General features: G+C 43.0%; 1 protein-coding gene across 1 annotated transcript; it reads left to right on the top strand.

Moving 5' to 3' along the window:
- The first annotated feature begins 618 nt into the window (after window positions 1–618).
- On the top strand, window positions 619–10782 carry LOC307045515 (ectonucleotide pyrophosphatase/phosphodiesterase family member 7). The gene is made up of 6 exons (XM_079691209.1): window positions 619–926; window positions 3714–3859; window positions 6489–6699; window positions 7063–7469; window positions 9436–9658; window positions 10562–10782. Exons 1-6 carry the CDS (start codon window positions 683–685, stop codon window positions 10630–10632), a joined length of 1302 nt encoding a protein of 433 aa, XP_079547335.1. The 5' UTR covers window positions 619–682; the 3' UTR covers window positions 10633–10782.
- Window positions 10783–12061: the final 1279 nt, after the last annotated feature.

Here is a 12061-nt window from a genome sequence, read left to right as displayed (position 1 = left end):
ACAGGTGAGCGTCAGACAGACAAGTGAGCCCAAACAGACAGGTGAGCGTCAGACAGACAAGTGAGCGTCAGACAGGTGAACGTCAGACAGATAGGTGAGCATCAGACAGACAAGTGAGCCCAGACAGACAGGTGAGCCCAAACAGACAGGTGAGCGTCAGACAGACAGGTGAGCCTCAGACAGGTGAGCGTCAGACAGACAGGTGAGCATCAGACAGACAAGTGAGCCCAGACAGACAGGTGAGCGTCAGACAGACAGGTGAGCCCAGACAGACAAGTGAGCCCAGACAGACAGGTGAGCGTCAGACAGACAGGTGAGCGTCAGACAGACAAGTGAGCCCAGACAGACAAGTGAGCCCAAACAGACAGGTGAGCGTCAGACAGACAGGTGAGCGTCAGACAGACAAGTGAGCCCAGACAGACAGGTGAGCGTCAGACAGACAGGTGAGCGTCAGTCAGGTGTGTGTGCAGACACGTTTCCTCACTCAGACAGGTGTACAGAAAGACAGACAGGTGTGTGTGCAGACAGGTCTCCTCCCACAGACAGGTGTGTGTGCAGACAGGTCTCCTCCCACAGACAGGTCTCCTCCCACAGACAGGTCTCCTCCCACAGACAGGTGAGCCTCAGTGTACAGTGACAGGTGAGCCTCAGTCAGTCAGGTGTCCTCCCAGGTGTCCTCATCATGGACTGGATCCTGCCTCTGTTGCTCTCGCTCAGCTGTGCTGCCGGCGTGCCTCTGAGCAGGGCAGCGTCCGGGCAGAGGAACCGGCTGCTGCTGATCTCCTTCGACGGCTTCAGGTGGGACTACGACCAGGACGTGGAGACGCCTCACCTGGACCAGCTGGGGCGGGAGGGGGTCCGGGCGAAGTACATAACCCCCCCCATGCTCACCATGACCTCCCCCTCGCACTTCACCACCATCTCCGGTGAGCAGACGCTCTAAATAACTACTCTGTGTTTATTCCATATACTTTCGGTTCCAAACTGTCAGAAAATGCCATTTCCAAAACATTTGTGTTTTATTCTAGCTTTGCGTTAAAGGTCACCTATTATTAGACCCTCCAGAAAAACGCGGGCCAAAATCCTTAATTATGCGATAAAAATGCGGGGTTTTTATGTGATTTTATGCGGGAAAATTGCGGGAAGTTGCGTAATATGCGAACAGTTGTGAAATATGCGGGAAGTGGAAAAAAGGTGGTTATTCACACACACACACACACACACACACACACACACACACACACACACACACACACACACACACACCCCTCTTCCTCATTCTGTTGTCATTTACTCGTTCGTTATCTGACCAGCTTCAATCTTGTAGGCTACTCACTTCGTTTCTTGTAAATGGTAAATGGACTGTACTTATATAGCGCTTTATCCAGTCTTTAAGACCCCTCAAAGCGCTTTACATACTACATGTCATTCACCCATTCACACCCATTCATACAGAGCAGTGTACCTTACTCTATAGGACCTAACATTGACACACATTCACACACCGTTGGCCATGCCATCGGGAGCAACTCAGGGTTAAGTATCTTGCCCAAGGATACATCAACATGTTGACTGCATGGGCTGGGATCGAACCCACAACCTTCTGGTTGAAAGACGACCACACTCCCTCACAGCCACAGTCGCCCTCTAAAGGGTTTTGGAGGTTGAAGCCTCTGTGAGCGTGAGTTGTTTGGCTTTCTTGTCCGCAGCAGAAACCATTTTTGAATGTTTGAGCGAATCGAAGTGGGTATTCACAGTCGATTTCCTTTTATGCTCCAACACACAGTTGCACGGGGTACAGAGCTCCAACACACAGTTGCACGGGGTACAGAACAGTTTCCCCCCACTTTCGTGCAAGACATTGGGGTACTGCTTTGCCCGGTCTTTAGCTGAAATGTTCGTGGGTAAATGTGATGGATTCGATTTGTTCATCTTGGTGTGTGAATTCCACACCTTCACACGACGGTGTTTGCCTTCTGTGATGCGCGGGCTGATGACGTTGCGTCATCATCACTACTCGTCAAGACGAGTTAACTTCTTTTTTTTTTTTTCTCAACTTTGTTTGGAAAAATGCGGGGATTATGCGGCCTTTTGATAAATATGCAGACTTTTAAAAATCTGCGGCATTTTGCTGATTATGCGGGAAATTCTGCGATCGCAGAATCGCGTTTTTCTGGAGGGTCTATATTATGCAACATCCACTTGTTCATGCCTTTTCTACATCAGCATGGGAAACAGGGCTGAAACAGAGAGGATTATGGGATGCTGCAAGTTCATCAGAACTCTTTAGTTCTCATGAACTAAGTACAGATCGCGTTCACACCGGAATAAGTCCCTGAGGGAGGATTAGGCAAATGAAGCCGCTGACGTCACTTCTTCTTCTGCTGCTGCTTTGGGTTTACTGGCAGGCCGCAAACAACTTCACGGCGTATCAGGCAATCAAACAAACCGAGTAAATCTTCAGAACGCCGACACCTCCTCATCTCCACCGCTCCTATGTTTTCTTTTGTGTTGGCATAAGTTATTCTCTCTCCGTTGGTGCGCTGGGCTAATGCTAATGCTAATAATGCTAATGCGAGCAAATAAAATGACGGCTTCACAAAACTTTTCAGAGTTTTACGGGGCGTGGTTTGCAATCGGCCCAGCCAATCAGAAATTGGAACCCTTTGAGAAAAGGTTCTTATGAACTAAGTTCTAGTTCGGGATTTTTTTGGTGTGAACGCAACATTTCAAGAACTATCGGAACTATACTGGGAAAAGTACTCCGGTGTGAAAGCGCCTCATGATCTGTTTGGTGTTTCAGCCAATCAGAGACAGGCTCTGGATATATCTGAGACCTGTGATATATTGATGAGAAACACAATAATAGGGGACCTTTAAAATAGATTTATATTTTGTGTTTAAATAATAATAACTAATACATATTTACAAATATATGTCATATTTATACATGATTTATTCCAGACATTTAATCCATAAACTTGTTCACATTTTTCTATATATTTTTACATATTTAGTTTTAGAATAATTATTTGCACTTTCCATTTGAATTTGTTCTGTTTAATTTTAACTTTGTTTTAATTTATATATTTTTTTATGTAATTATTTTTAATTTATTTTTTATATTTCTAATTTTAATATAAATATTTTATGTATTATTTGTTGTTTTGCTTATATTTAAAATAAATGTTCTTATGCATTTTTTGTATCTTATTTATACGATTATTTAAAAATATATATATTTTACAAATCATTAAATAATCTTTTATAATTTTAGCACTTTCATGTATTTTTTGTGAAAACAGATTGTTACTTTTATTTAGCATTTTCTTATGTTTTATAACTATTTAATGTGTTTCAAGTCTTTACATATTCACACTGCTTGTTATAGTATCAACATTTTAAAATAAAGTAATTGTTTGTGTTTTAAATCCATTTTAAGTTTTTACTTTACATATTCAAGTGTTTCGTTTTAGAACACATATTTTCTCTTTCATATAATGTGCACTTTCAAAACGTTTTAAATTCAATGTTTTGTGTGTTTTATTGTCTTTAACACAGTGATCTTTCACAATGGACACTTTGCATTACTTTGGTAGTTACCTATCAGTAGTAATTGTCCTGACGTCAGCGTGTGGAAGATAAAGGCTGCTTCCTGGAAACCCTTTCAGAATAAAAGCCCCTCTATAAATATGTTGTTTCCTGTTTTTCAGGCAGATGGGTGGAGGACCACGAGGTCGTCCACAACATGATGTACGACGCCAAGACGAACCTGAAGCTCCCTCACCTGAAGGCGCTGACCCGGTCCGAGTGGTGGGACAACGGAGTTCTGCCGTTATGGATCACAGCCCAGAACCAGGTGAGACCTCCAGCTGCTCAGAGGGTGGAAGTATTGGAGTACAAATACTTTGTTACTGTACTTGAGTACATTTTTCTGGTATCAGTACTTTACTCCACTACTTATATTTCTGACGACTTTTTACTTTCTACTTCTCACATGTTGAACACAAATACCTGAACTTTCTACTTCTTGCATTTTGAACACAAATACCTGTACTTTGTACTTCTTACATGTTGAACTCAAATACCTGTACTTTCTACTTCTTACATTTTGAACACAAATACCTGTACTTTCTACTTCTTACATGTTGAACCCAAATACCTGTACTTTCTACTTCTTACATTTTGAACACAAATACCTGTACTTTCTACTTCTTACATGTTGAACACAAATACCTGTACTTTCTACTTCTTACATGTTGAACACAAATACCTGTACTTTCTACTTCTTACATGTTGAACTCAAATACCTGTACTTTCTACTTCTTACATGTTGAACTCAAATACCTGTACTTTCTACTTCTTACATTTTGAACACAAATACCTGTACTTTCTACTTCTTACATGTTGAACCCAAATACCTGTACTTTCTACTTCTTACATTTTGAACACAAATACCTGTACTTTCTACTTCTTACATGTTGAACACAAATACCTGTACTTTCTACTTCTTACATGTTGAACACAAATACCTGAACTTTCTACTTCTTACATGTTGAACACAAATACCTGTACTTTCTACTTCTTACATGTTGAACTCAAATACCTGTACTTTCTACTTCTTACATGTTGAACACAAATACCTGTACTTTCTACTTCTTACATGTTGAACACAAATACCTGTACTTTCTACTTCTTACATGTTGAACACAAATACCTGTACTTTCTACTTCTTACATGTTGAACACAAATACCTGAACTTTCTACTTCTTACATGTTGAACACAAATACCTGTACTTTTTACTTCTTACATGTTGAACTCAAATACCTGTACTTTCTACTTCTTACATGTTGAACTCAAACACCTGTACTTTCTACTTCTTACATGTTGAACACAAATACCTGTACTTTCTACTTCTTACATGTTGAACACAAATACCTGTACTTTCTACTTCTTACATGTTGAACTCAAATACCTCTACTTTCTACTTCTTACATGTTGAACCCAAATACCTGTACTTTCTACTTCTTACATGTTGAACACAAATACCTGTACTTTCTACTTCTTACATGTTGAACTCAAATACCTGTACTTTCTACTTCTTACATGTTGAACTCAAATACCTGTACTTTCTACTTCTTACATGTTGAACACAAATACCTGTACTTTCTACTTCTTACATGTTGAACCCAAATACCTGTACTTTCTACTTCTTACATGTTGAACTCAAATACCTGTACTTTCTACTTCTTACATGTTGAACTCAAATACCTGTACTTTCTACTTCTTACATGTTGAACCCAAATACCTGTACTTTCTACTTCTTACATGTTGAACACAAATACCTGTACTTTCTACTTCTTACATGTTGAACTCAAATACCTGTACTTTCTACTTCTCACATGTTGAACTCAAATACCTGTACTTTCTACTTCTCTCATTTTCCAAACAGGCTGGTTCCTTTAGTCTGAATGTGTGTTTGGTGGCGTGATCATTATTATTTAGAGTCATTGCGTGCCTATTGATTTGAACACGATCCGTGTATCCATCATTTCCTGGTCTTCTCTAAAGAAGAGGGACCAATGAAAACGTTGTCATGTTGCCGTTGGTCACCATGGAAACATTCATTAGCTAACAATGACATTATTGTTCTATTAATATAAAGGGAGGTCAGGTACTCTTTAAAACAGCTGCTAGTTATGGGTACTTTTTACTGAAGTACATTTCAAAGCCTCTTTACTTTGACTTGAGTAAAGAAGTTTAGTCAGTACTTCTACTTTCACCAGAGTATTTTTAAACACGAGTATCTGTACTTTCTAGTTGAGTAAAGGATGTGTGTACTTTTGCCATCTCATGGTCAGCGGGATTTAAAGGACTACAGCAGGAGCTAAAGCACCTCAATTACGAACCAAGGTGGAAATATTTCAAGAAAAAAGTGGGATTATGAGAAAAAAAAAAAAAAAAGAATTCCATATTTCAAGAAGTGTCCGACGACATGCTGAACAGCAGCCCAGAATGCACCGGGGTTCCTAATTCCCTATTGGAAAACAAAAGTCCTTATAATTGTTGGGGAAATATTTTCCTAGGCCCATAACTCTGACCCAGTTGATCAGTCGGTCCTCACTGAGCAGCTGCACCTTGGGCTGCTCTCAGTGTCCCCCTGCTCCGGCCTGTTGGCGTCAGCTGATAGAGGTTACAGTGATTTATCTTGTTAGGCAGCATGTTGATTCTTCTCTCAGAGCTGAATACATGGGTCTGGGGTCGAGATCTTCAGAAACAGAGCACATGTCTTGTGAATTCTCCGGCCGAAGCTCCAAATAATCCATCAGTGTTTGCCATCAAAGCTCCAGCTCTCCTCGTATCTCCCTGAGTCTCCATTGCTCCAGAAGTTTCCATCACAGTAAAGGTTCCTGCAGTAACCACGCCCTGGCTGCACCTGTCTTGGTTGAAATGCCCAGTCAGTCCGTTTTCTTCCTCTGTGTTTCAGGGTCTGAAGACCGGCTCCTTCTACTTCCCGGGCGGCGCGGTTAACTACAGCGGGCAGGCTGTGAACCGGGTGGTGGTCGAGGACCCGCGGCCCGCCAACGAGACCGAGTGGAAGCAGAACATCGACACGGTGCTGAGCTGGTTCTCCGAGGAGGACTTCCACCTGGTGACGCTGTACTACGGAGAGCCGGACCGAGTGGGACACAACAAAGGTGTTAGGATCTGTTTGTTTCCTGTTTTATTTTTGAATGATCACAGTCTGTCGGTTTCCTGTTTTAATTTGAAGGTTGTTGACCCCCTGTCTGTCATGTCTGCAATTGTCTCCTGTCTCTGTGTTCCCTCCTGTGTGATTGCCTGATTGTGTTTCCCTGGTGTTTTATCCTCCTCAGCTGCATGTCTTGTCATCTTGATTGGTCATATTTGTATTTAAGTTCTGGTTTTCTGGTGGAGTTTTGTGAGTTCTTTTTGTGATTAGAGGGAAAGACAGTTCTTGTCTGTTTGCATTGAATAAGGTTATTTTCAGTTAAACATTTGTCTGTCTGCACTTGCGTCCATCCTGCGCTGTTCAACAAAAGGACCCGACCACACCGATAGGAAGACCATGATCCGGCTGATCGACCGCACCATCGGATACCTGCGGGAATCTATCGCCCGCCTCCACCTGAGCGACAGCCTGAACGTCATCCTCACCTCCGACCACGGCATGACCACGGTGAAGAAGCGTCCGGATGTGGAGGAGCTCGTCCTCAACAAGTACCTGAACCTGGTCCAGCTCAACAGCTTTGAGATCCTGGACTACGGAGGGTTCGGTATTCTGACGCCGCGGCCCGGGAAGGAGCAGGACGTGTTTGACGCTCTGTCCAAGGCGCCCAATCTGACGGTTTACAAGAAGAACGAGTTCCCCGAGAGCTTCCACCTCGCCAAGAGCAAGCGGCTGCCTCCCATCGTGGTGGTTGCTGATCTGGGATTCAACCTGAACTCTGTGAGTCCATTTACCATCAATCTGATCCGTTTTGTCTCCTGTTGCCTTTAGTGTTCAGGTTCAACTCCTGTTGTAGGTCAATGGTTTCCTGAATGTGTTTTTGGTTGTTAGCCTGGAAAAAGGTCTGTGGTTAACACAAGCTGAAGAGATGCACTCTACAACATAATATACATCAGTAAATAATGGGGAATTGAAAAAACGGCGGTTGCTAACAAGTGTCTCAATGAGACGACTAAACGTTATCACGCCCAACATTAGCCTCCTTTAGCTTAGCGGTGGAGACGTGAAGTCATGTGACCGTGCTGTAGTTCCTTTATAACCCAACATTAGCCACCTTTAGCTTAGCGGTGGTGACGTGAAGTCATGTGACCGTGATGTAGTTCCTTTATAGCCCAACATTAGCCACCTTTAGCTTAGCGGTGGTGACGTGAAGTCATGTGACCGTGCTGTAGTTCCTTTATAGCCCAACATTAGCCTCCTTTAGCTTAGCGGTGGTGAGGTGAAGTCATGTGACCGTGCTGTAGTTCCTTTATAGCCCAACATTAGCCTCCTTTAGCTTAGCGGTGGAGACGTGAAGTCATGTGACCTTGCTGTAGTTCCTTTATAGCCCAACATTAGCCACCTTTAGCTTAGCGGTGGTGACGTGAAGTCATGTGACCTTGCTGTAGTTCCTTTATAGCCCAACATTAGCCTCCTTTAGCTTAGCGGTGGAGACGTGAAGTCATGTGACCTTGCTGTAGTTCCTTTATAGCCCAACATTAGCCACCTTTAGCTTAGCGGTGGTGACGTGAAGTCATGTGACCGTGCTGTAGTTCCTTTATAGCCCAACATTAGCCTCCTTTAGCTTAGCGGTGGAGACGTGAAGTCATGTGACCTTGCTGTAGTTCCTTTATAGCCCAACATTAGCCACCTTTAGCTTAGCGGTGGAGACGTGAAGTCATGTGACCGTGCTGTAGTTCCTTTATAGCCCAACATTAGCCTCCTTTAGCTTAGCGGTGGTGACGTGAAGTCATGTGACCGTGCTGTAGTTCCTTTATAGCCCAACATTAGCCTCCTTTAGCTTAGCGGTGGTGACCTGAAGTCATGTGACCTTGCTGTAGTTCCTTTATAGCCCAACATTAGCCACCTTTAGCTTAGCGGTGGAGACGTGAAGTCATGTGACCGTACTGTAGTTCCTTTATAACCCAACATTAGCCTCCTTTAGCTTAGCGGTGGTGACGTGAAGTCATGTGACCGTGCTGTAGTTCCTTTATAGCCCAACATTAGCCTCCTTTAGCTTAGCGGTGGTGAGGTCATGTGACCGTGCTATAGTTCCTTTATAGCCCAACACTAGCCTCCTTTAGCTTAGCGGTGGAGACGTGAAGTCATGTGACCGTGCTGTAGTTCCTTTATAGCCCAACATTAGCCTCCTTTAGCTTAGCGGTGGTGACGTGAAGTCATGTGACCGTGCTGTTGTTCCTTTATAGCCCAACATTAGCCTCATTTAGCTTAGCGGTGGTGACGTGAAGTCATGTGACCGTGCTGTAGTTCCTTTATAGCCCAACATTAGCCTCATTTAGCTTAGCGGTGGTGAAGTCATGTGACCGTGCTGTAGTTCCTTTATAGCCCAACATAAGCCGCTTTTAGCTTAGCGGTGGTGAAGTGAAGTCATGTGAACGTGCTGTAGTTCCTTTATAGCCTAACGTTAGATTTGACTTCAGAAATCATAAAGTGGTGTTAATATGTGGAGATTATCCTGCTAACTAAACGTGTAAATATCATTAACATTTGTTTGACACAGAGATTATATTCTGCAATAATCCAAAATCACATGGAGAAATCCCATTGGTTCAGGGAGATGCTGCCTTCAGGGTCCAACACAGAAATACCACATCCCTGCAGCTCTCTAGGGAAATACATGTGTATCAAAGTCAGGATGTGATGATCTCAATATTTCTTTAATCCTTCATCTGCTTGTTTCCCACAGAGATTCATCGTGTACGTGAACAAAGGCGACCACGGCTTCCATAACGGCGAGATGGACATGAAGACGATCTTCTGGGCTGTCGGACCCGACTTCAAGAAGAACTTCCTGTCGGAGCCATTCGACAGCATCCACATCTACCCTCTGATGTGCAAAGTGCTGCAGATCGATCCGGCGCCGCACAACGGCTCTCTGAGCGTCACGGAGAAGCTGCTGCTGCATGGAGGTCCGTCACGTTTTTTATTTTATTCTATTTATTGAACATGTTAGAAACCAAACAAACAATGATAATTATAACAAAGAGAAGCAAAATAAAAAAATTAAAAAGAGTTCAAGGTATAAAAATGCAGTGTTACTCCCAACACTGGTCTTGATGATCAGGAGTGGAGTGCACCAGGTGGGCGTAAACAAGTAGGTCTTAACTCTAACGTCGGGCTTAGCTACGTCCGACTTAGTGATTCGAATTTACACCGAGTACACCAGGCCTGACTAGTCACGGTCGTAGCTGCGCCTCGTTTTAAGATGCGCGTCCACGTCATTACACGCAAAAAAGTAATTGTTGCCAAGCAACACACGTCTACATCATTTAACGCTCAAACTTCTCCATTCAAAGCAGCCCGTTAGCGTAAAATCTGAGCGCAATCAGCACCTTCAAGGTCGGGGAGAGCGCAGCGTTTCGGTCTGATCCGTGCTGGAGTTGAGGGGAGATCTCCTCGATTCATTCAAAAAGGTCTGCCGAAGCGAAACCCCTCTATCAGCTCACTGTCCGAATAGATGTCCAGTGGGTTTGTTCCATCACGGACGACTCTCTCGTCTTAATGCCCTTTCGTTGTTAAACCTGTAAACAAGACGCCCTGCCATCGTTAATATCCTTCTTGCCTGTTTTACGTTACTATGGATACTAGTCTGTCTTCCTGATTTACGCCTGCTCCATACTAGGCGTAAAAGTTACACCTGGGCGCAACGCATACCGGGCTTTAGTCTAAGTGGTGCACTATCATAACTTCAGTTTGGTCTTAACCTTCTCGTCGGACGTAGAGTTACGCCCAGCAGGTGCACTCCACCCCAGATGTACATGTCTGTTAATACCATTATAAACCAGTATAACTCGTTTGTGTTTCCATTTCAGGATCCCAGAGATATGGCGTGTCCGTCGTCGCTCTGCTGCTGACGCTGCTCTGCTCGCTCTCTCTGATCTAACACTTTCATATTCATATTTATACACAATAACAAAGTTTGCTTTTTTATTTTATTGTCCTGCTCGTAATGTTCTGCTTTAAACTGATGCAGTTAATTAGTCAGTGTTAATGTCAGCTTTATGCATATTCCACAAATAAATGTTGAGACTTATTGATTTGCATGACTCCTCATTTTGTGAATAAAGTGCATTAAAGGATAATGTTTACCAAGGGTCCAAGTAACAAAGTGACATCACATCAGCAGGAGGGGACTCTTTAAAGTAGAGACACTACATACTGATATACACCTGAACATCAGCAGGAGAGGACTCTTTAAAGTAGAGACACTACATACTGATATACACCTGAACATCAGCAGGAGAGGACTCTTTAAAGTAGAGACACTACATACTGATATACACCTGAACATCAGCAGGAGAGGACTCTTTAAAGTAGAGACACTACATACTGATATACACCTGAACACCAGCGGGAGAGGACTCTTTAAAGTAGAGACACTACATACTTATATACACCTGAACATCAGCAGGAGAGGACTCTTTAAAGTAGAGACACTACATACTGATATACACCTGAACATCAGCAGGAGAGGACTCTTTAAAGTAGAGACACTACATACTGATATACACCTGAACATCAGCAGGAGAGGACTCTTTAAAGTAGAGACACTACATACTGATATACACCTGAACATCAGCAGGAGAGGACTCTTTAAAGTAGAGACACTACATACTGATATACACCTGAACATCAGCAGGAGAGGACTCTTTAAAGTAGAGACACTACATACTGATATACACCTGAACACCAGCGGGAGAGGACTCTTTAAAGTAGAGACACTACATACTTATATACACCTGAACATCAGCAGAAGAGGACTCTTTAAAGTAGAGACACTACATACTGATATACACCTGAACATCAGCAGGAGAGGACTCTTTAAAGTAGAGACACTACATACTGATATACACCTGAACATCAGCAGGAGAGGACTCTTTAAAGTAGAGACACTACATACTGATATACACCTGAACATCAGCAGGAGAGGACTCTTTAAAGTAGAGACACTACATACTGATATACACCTGAACATCAGCAGGAGAGGACTCTTTAAAGTAGAGACACTACATACTGATATACACCTGAACACCAGCGGGAGAGGACTCTTTAAAGTAGAGACACTACATACTTATATACACCTGAACATCAGCAGGAGAGGACTCTTTAAAGTAGAGACACTACATACTGATATACACCTGAACATCAGCAGGAGAGGACTCTTTAAAGTAGAGACACTACATACTGATATACACCTGAACATCAGCAGGAGAGGACTCTTTAAAGTAGAGACACTACATACTGATATACACCTGAACATCAGCAGGAGAGGACTCTTTAAAGTAGAGACACTACATACTGATATACACCTG

This window comes from Notothenia rossii, assembly GCF_949606895.1.
Source record: "Notothenia rossii genome assembly, chromosome: 7".
Classification (NCBI taxonomy): domain Eukaryota; kingdom Metazoa; phylum Chordata; class Actinopteri; order Perciformes; family Nototheniidae; genus Notothenia; species Notothenia rossii.
This window is presented reverse-complemented; position numbering and strand designations above follow the sequence as displayed.

What these genes read in the sequence shown, in the direction of transcription:
- LOC307045515 (XM_079691209.1), top strand. Translation starts at nt 683, where the DNA reads ATGGACTGGATCCTGCCTCTGTTGCTCTCGCTCAGCTGTGCTGCCGGC. An exon ending in GCACTTCACCACCATCTCCG is followed by an intron (nt 927 to 3,713) that starts GTGAGCAGACGC and finishes CCTGTTTTTCAG; the next exon opens with GCAGATGGGTGGAGGACCAC. An exon ending in CCGAGTGGGACACAACAAAG is followed by an intron (nt 6,700 to 7,062) that starts GTGTTAGGATCT and finishes GTTCAACAAAAG; the next exon opens with GACCCGACCACACCGATAGG.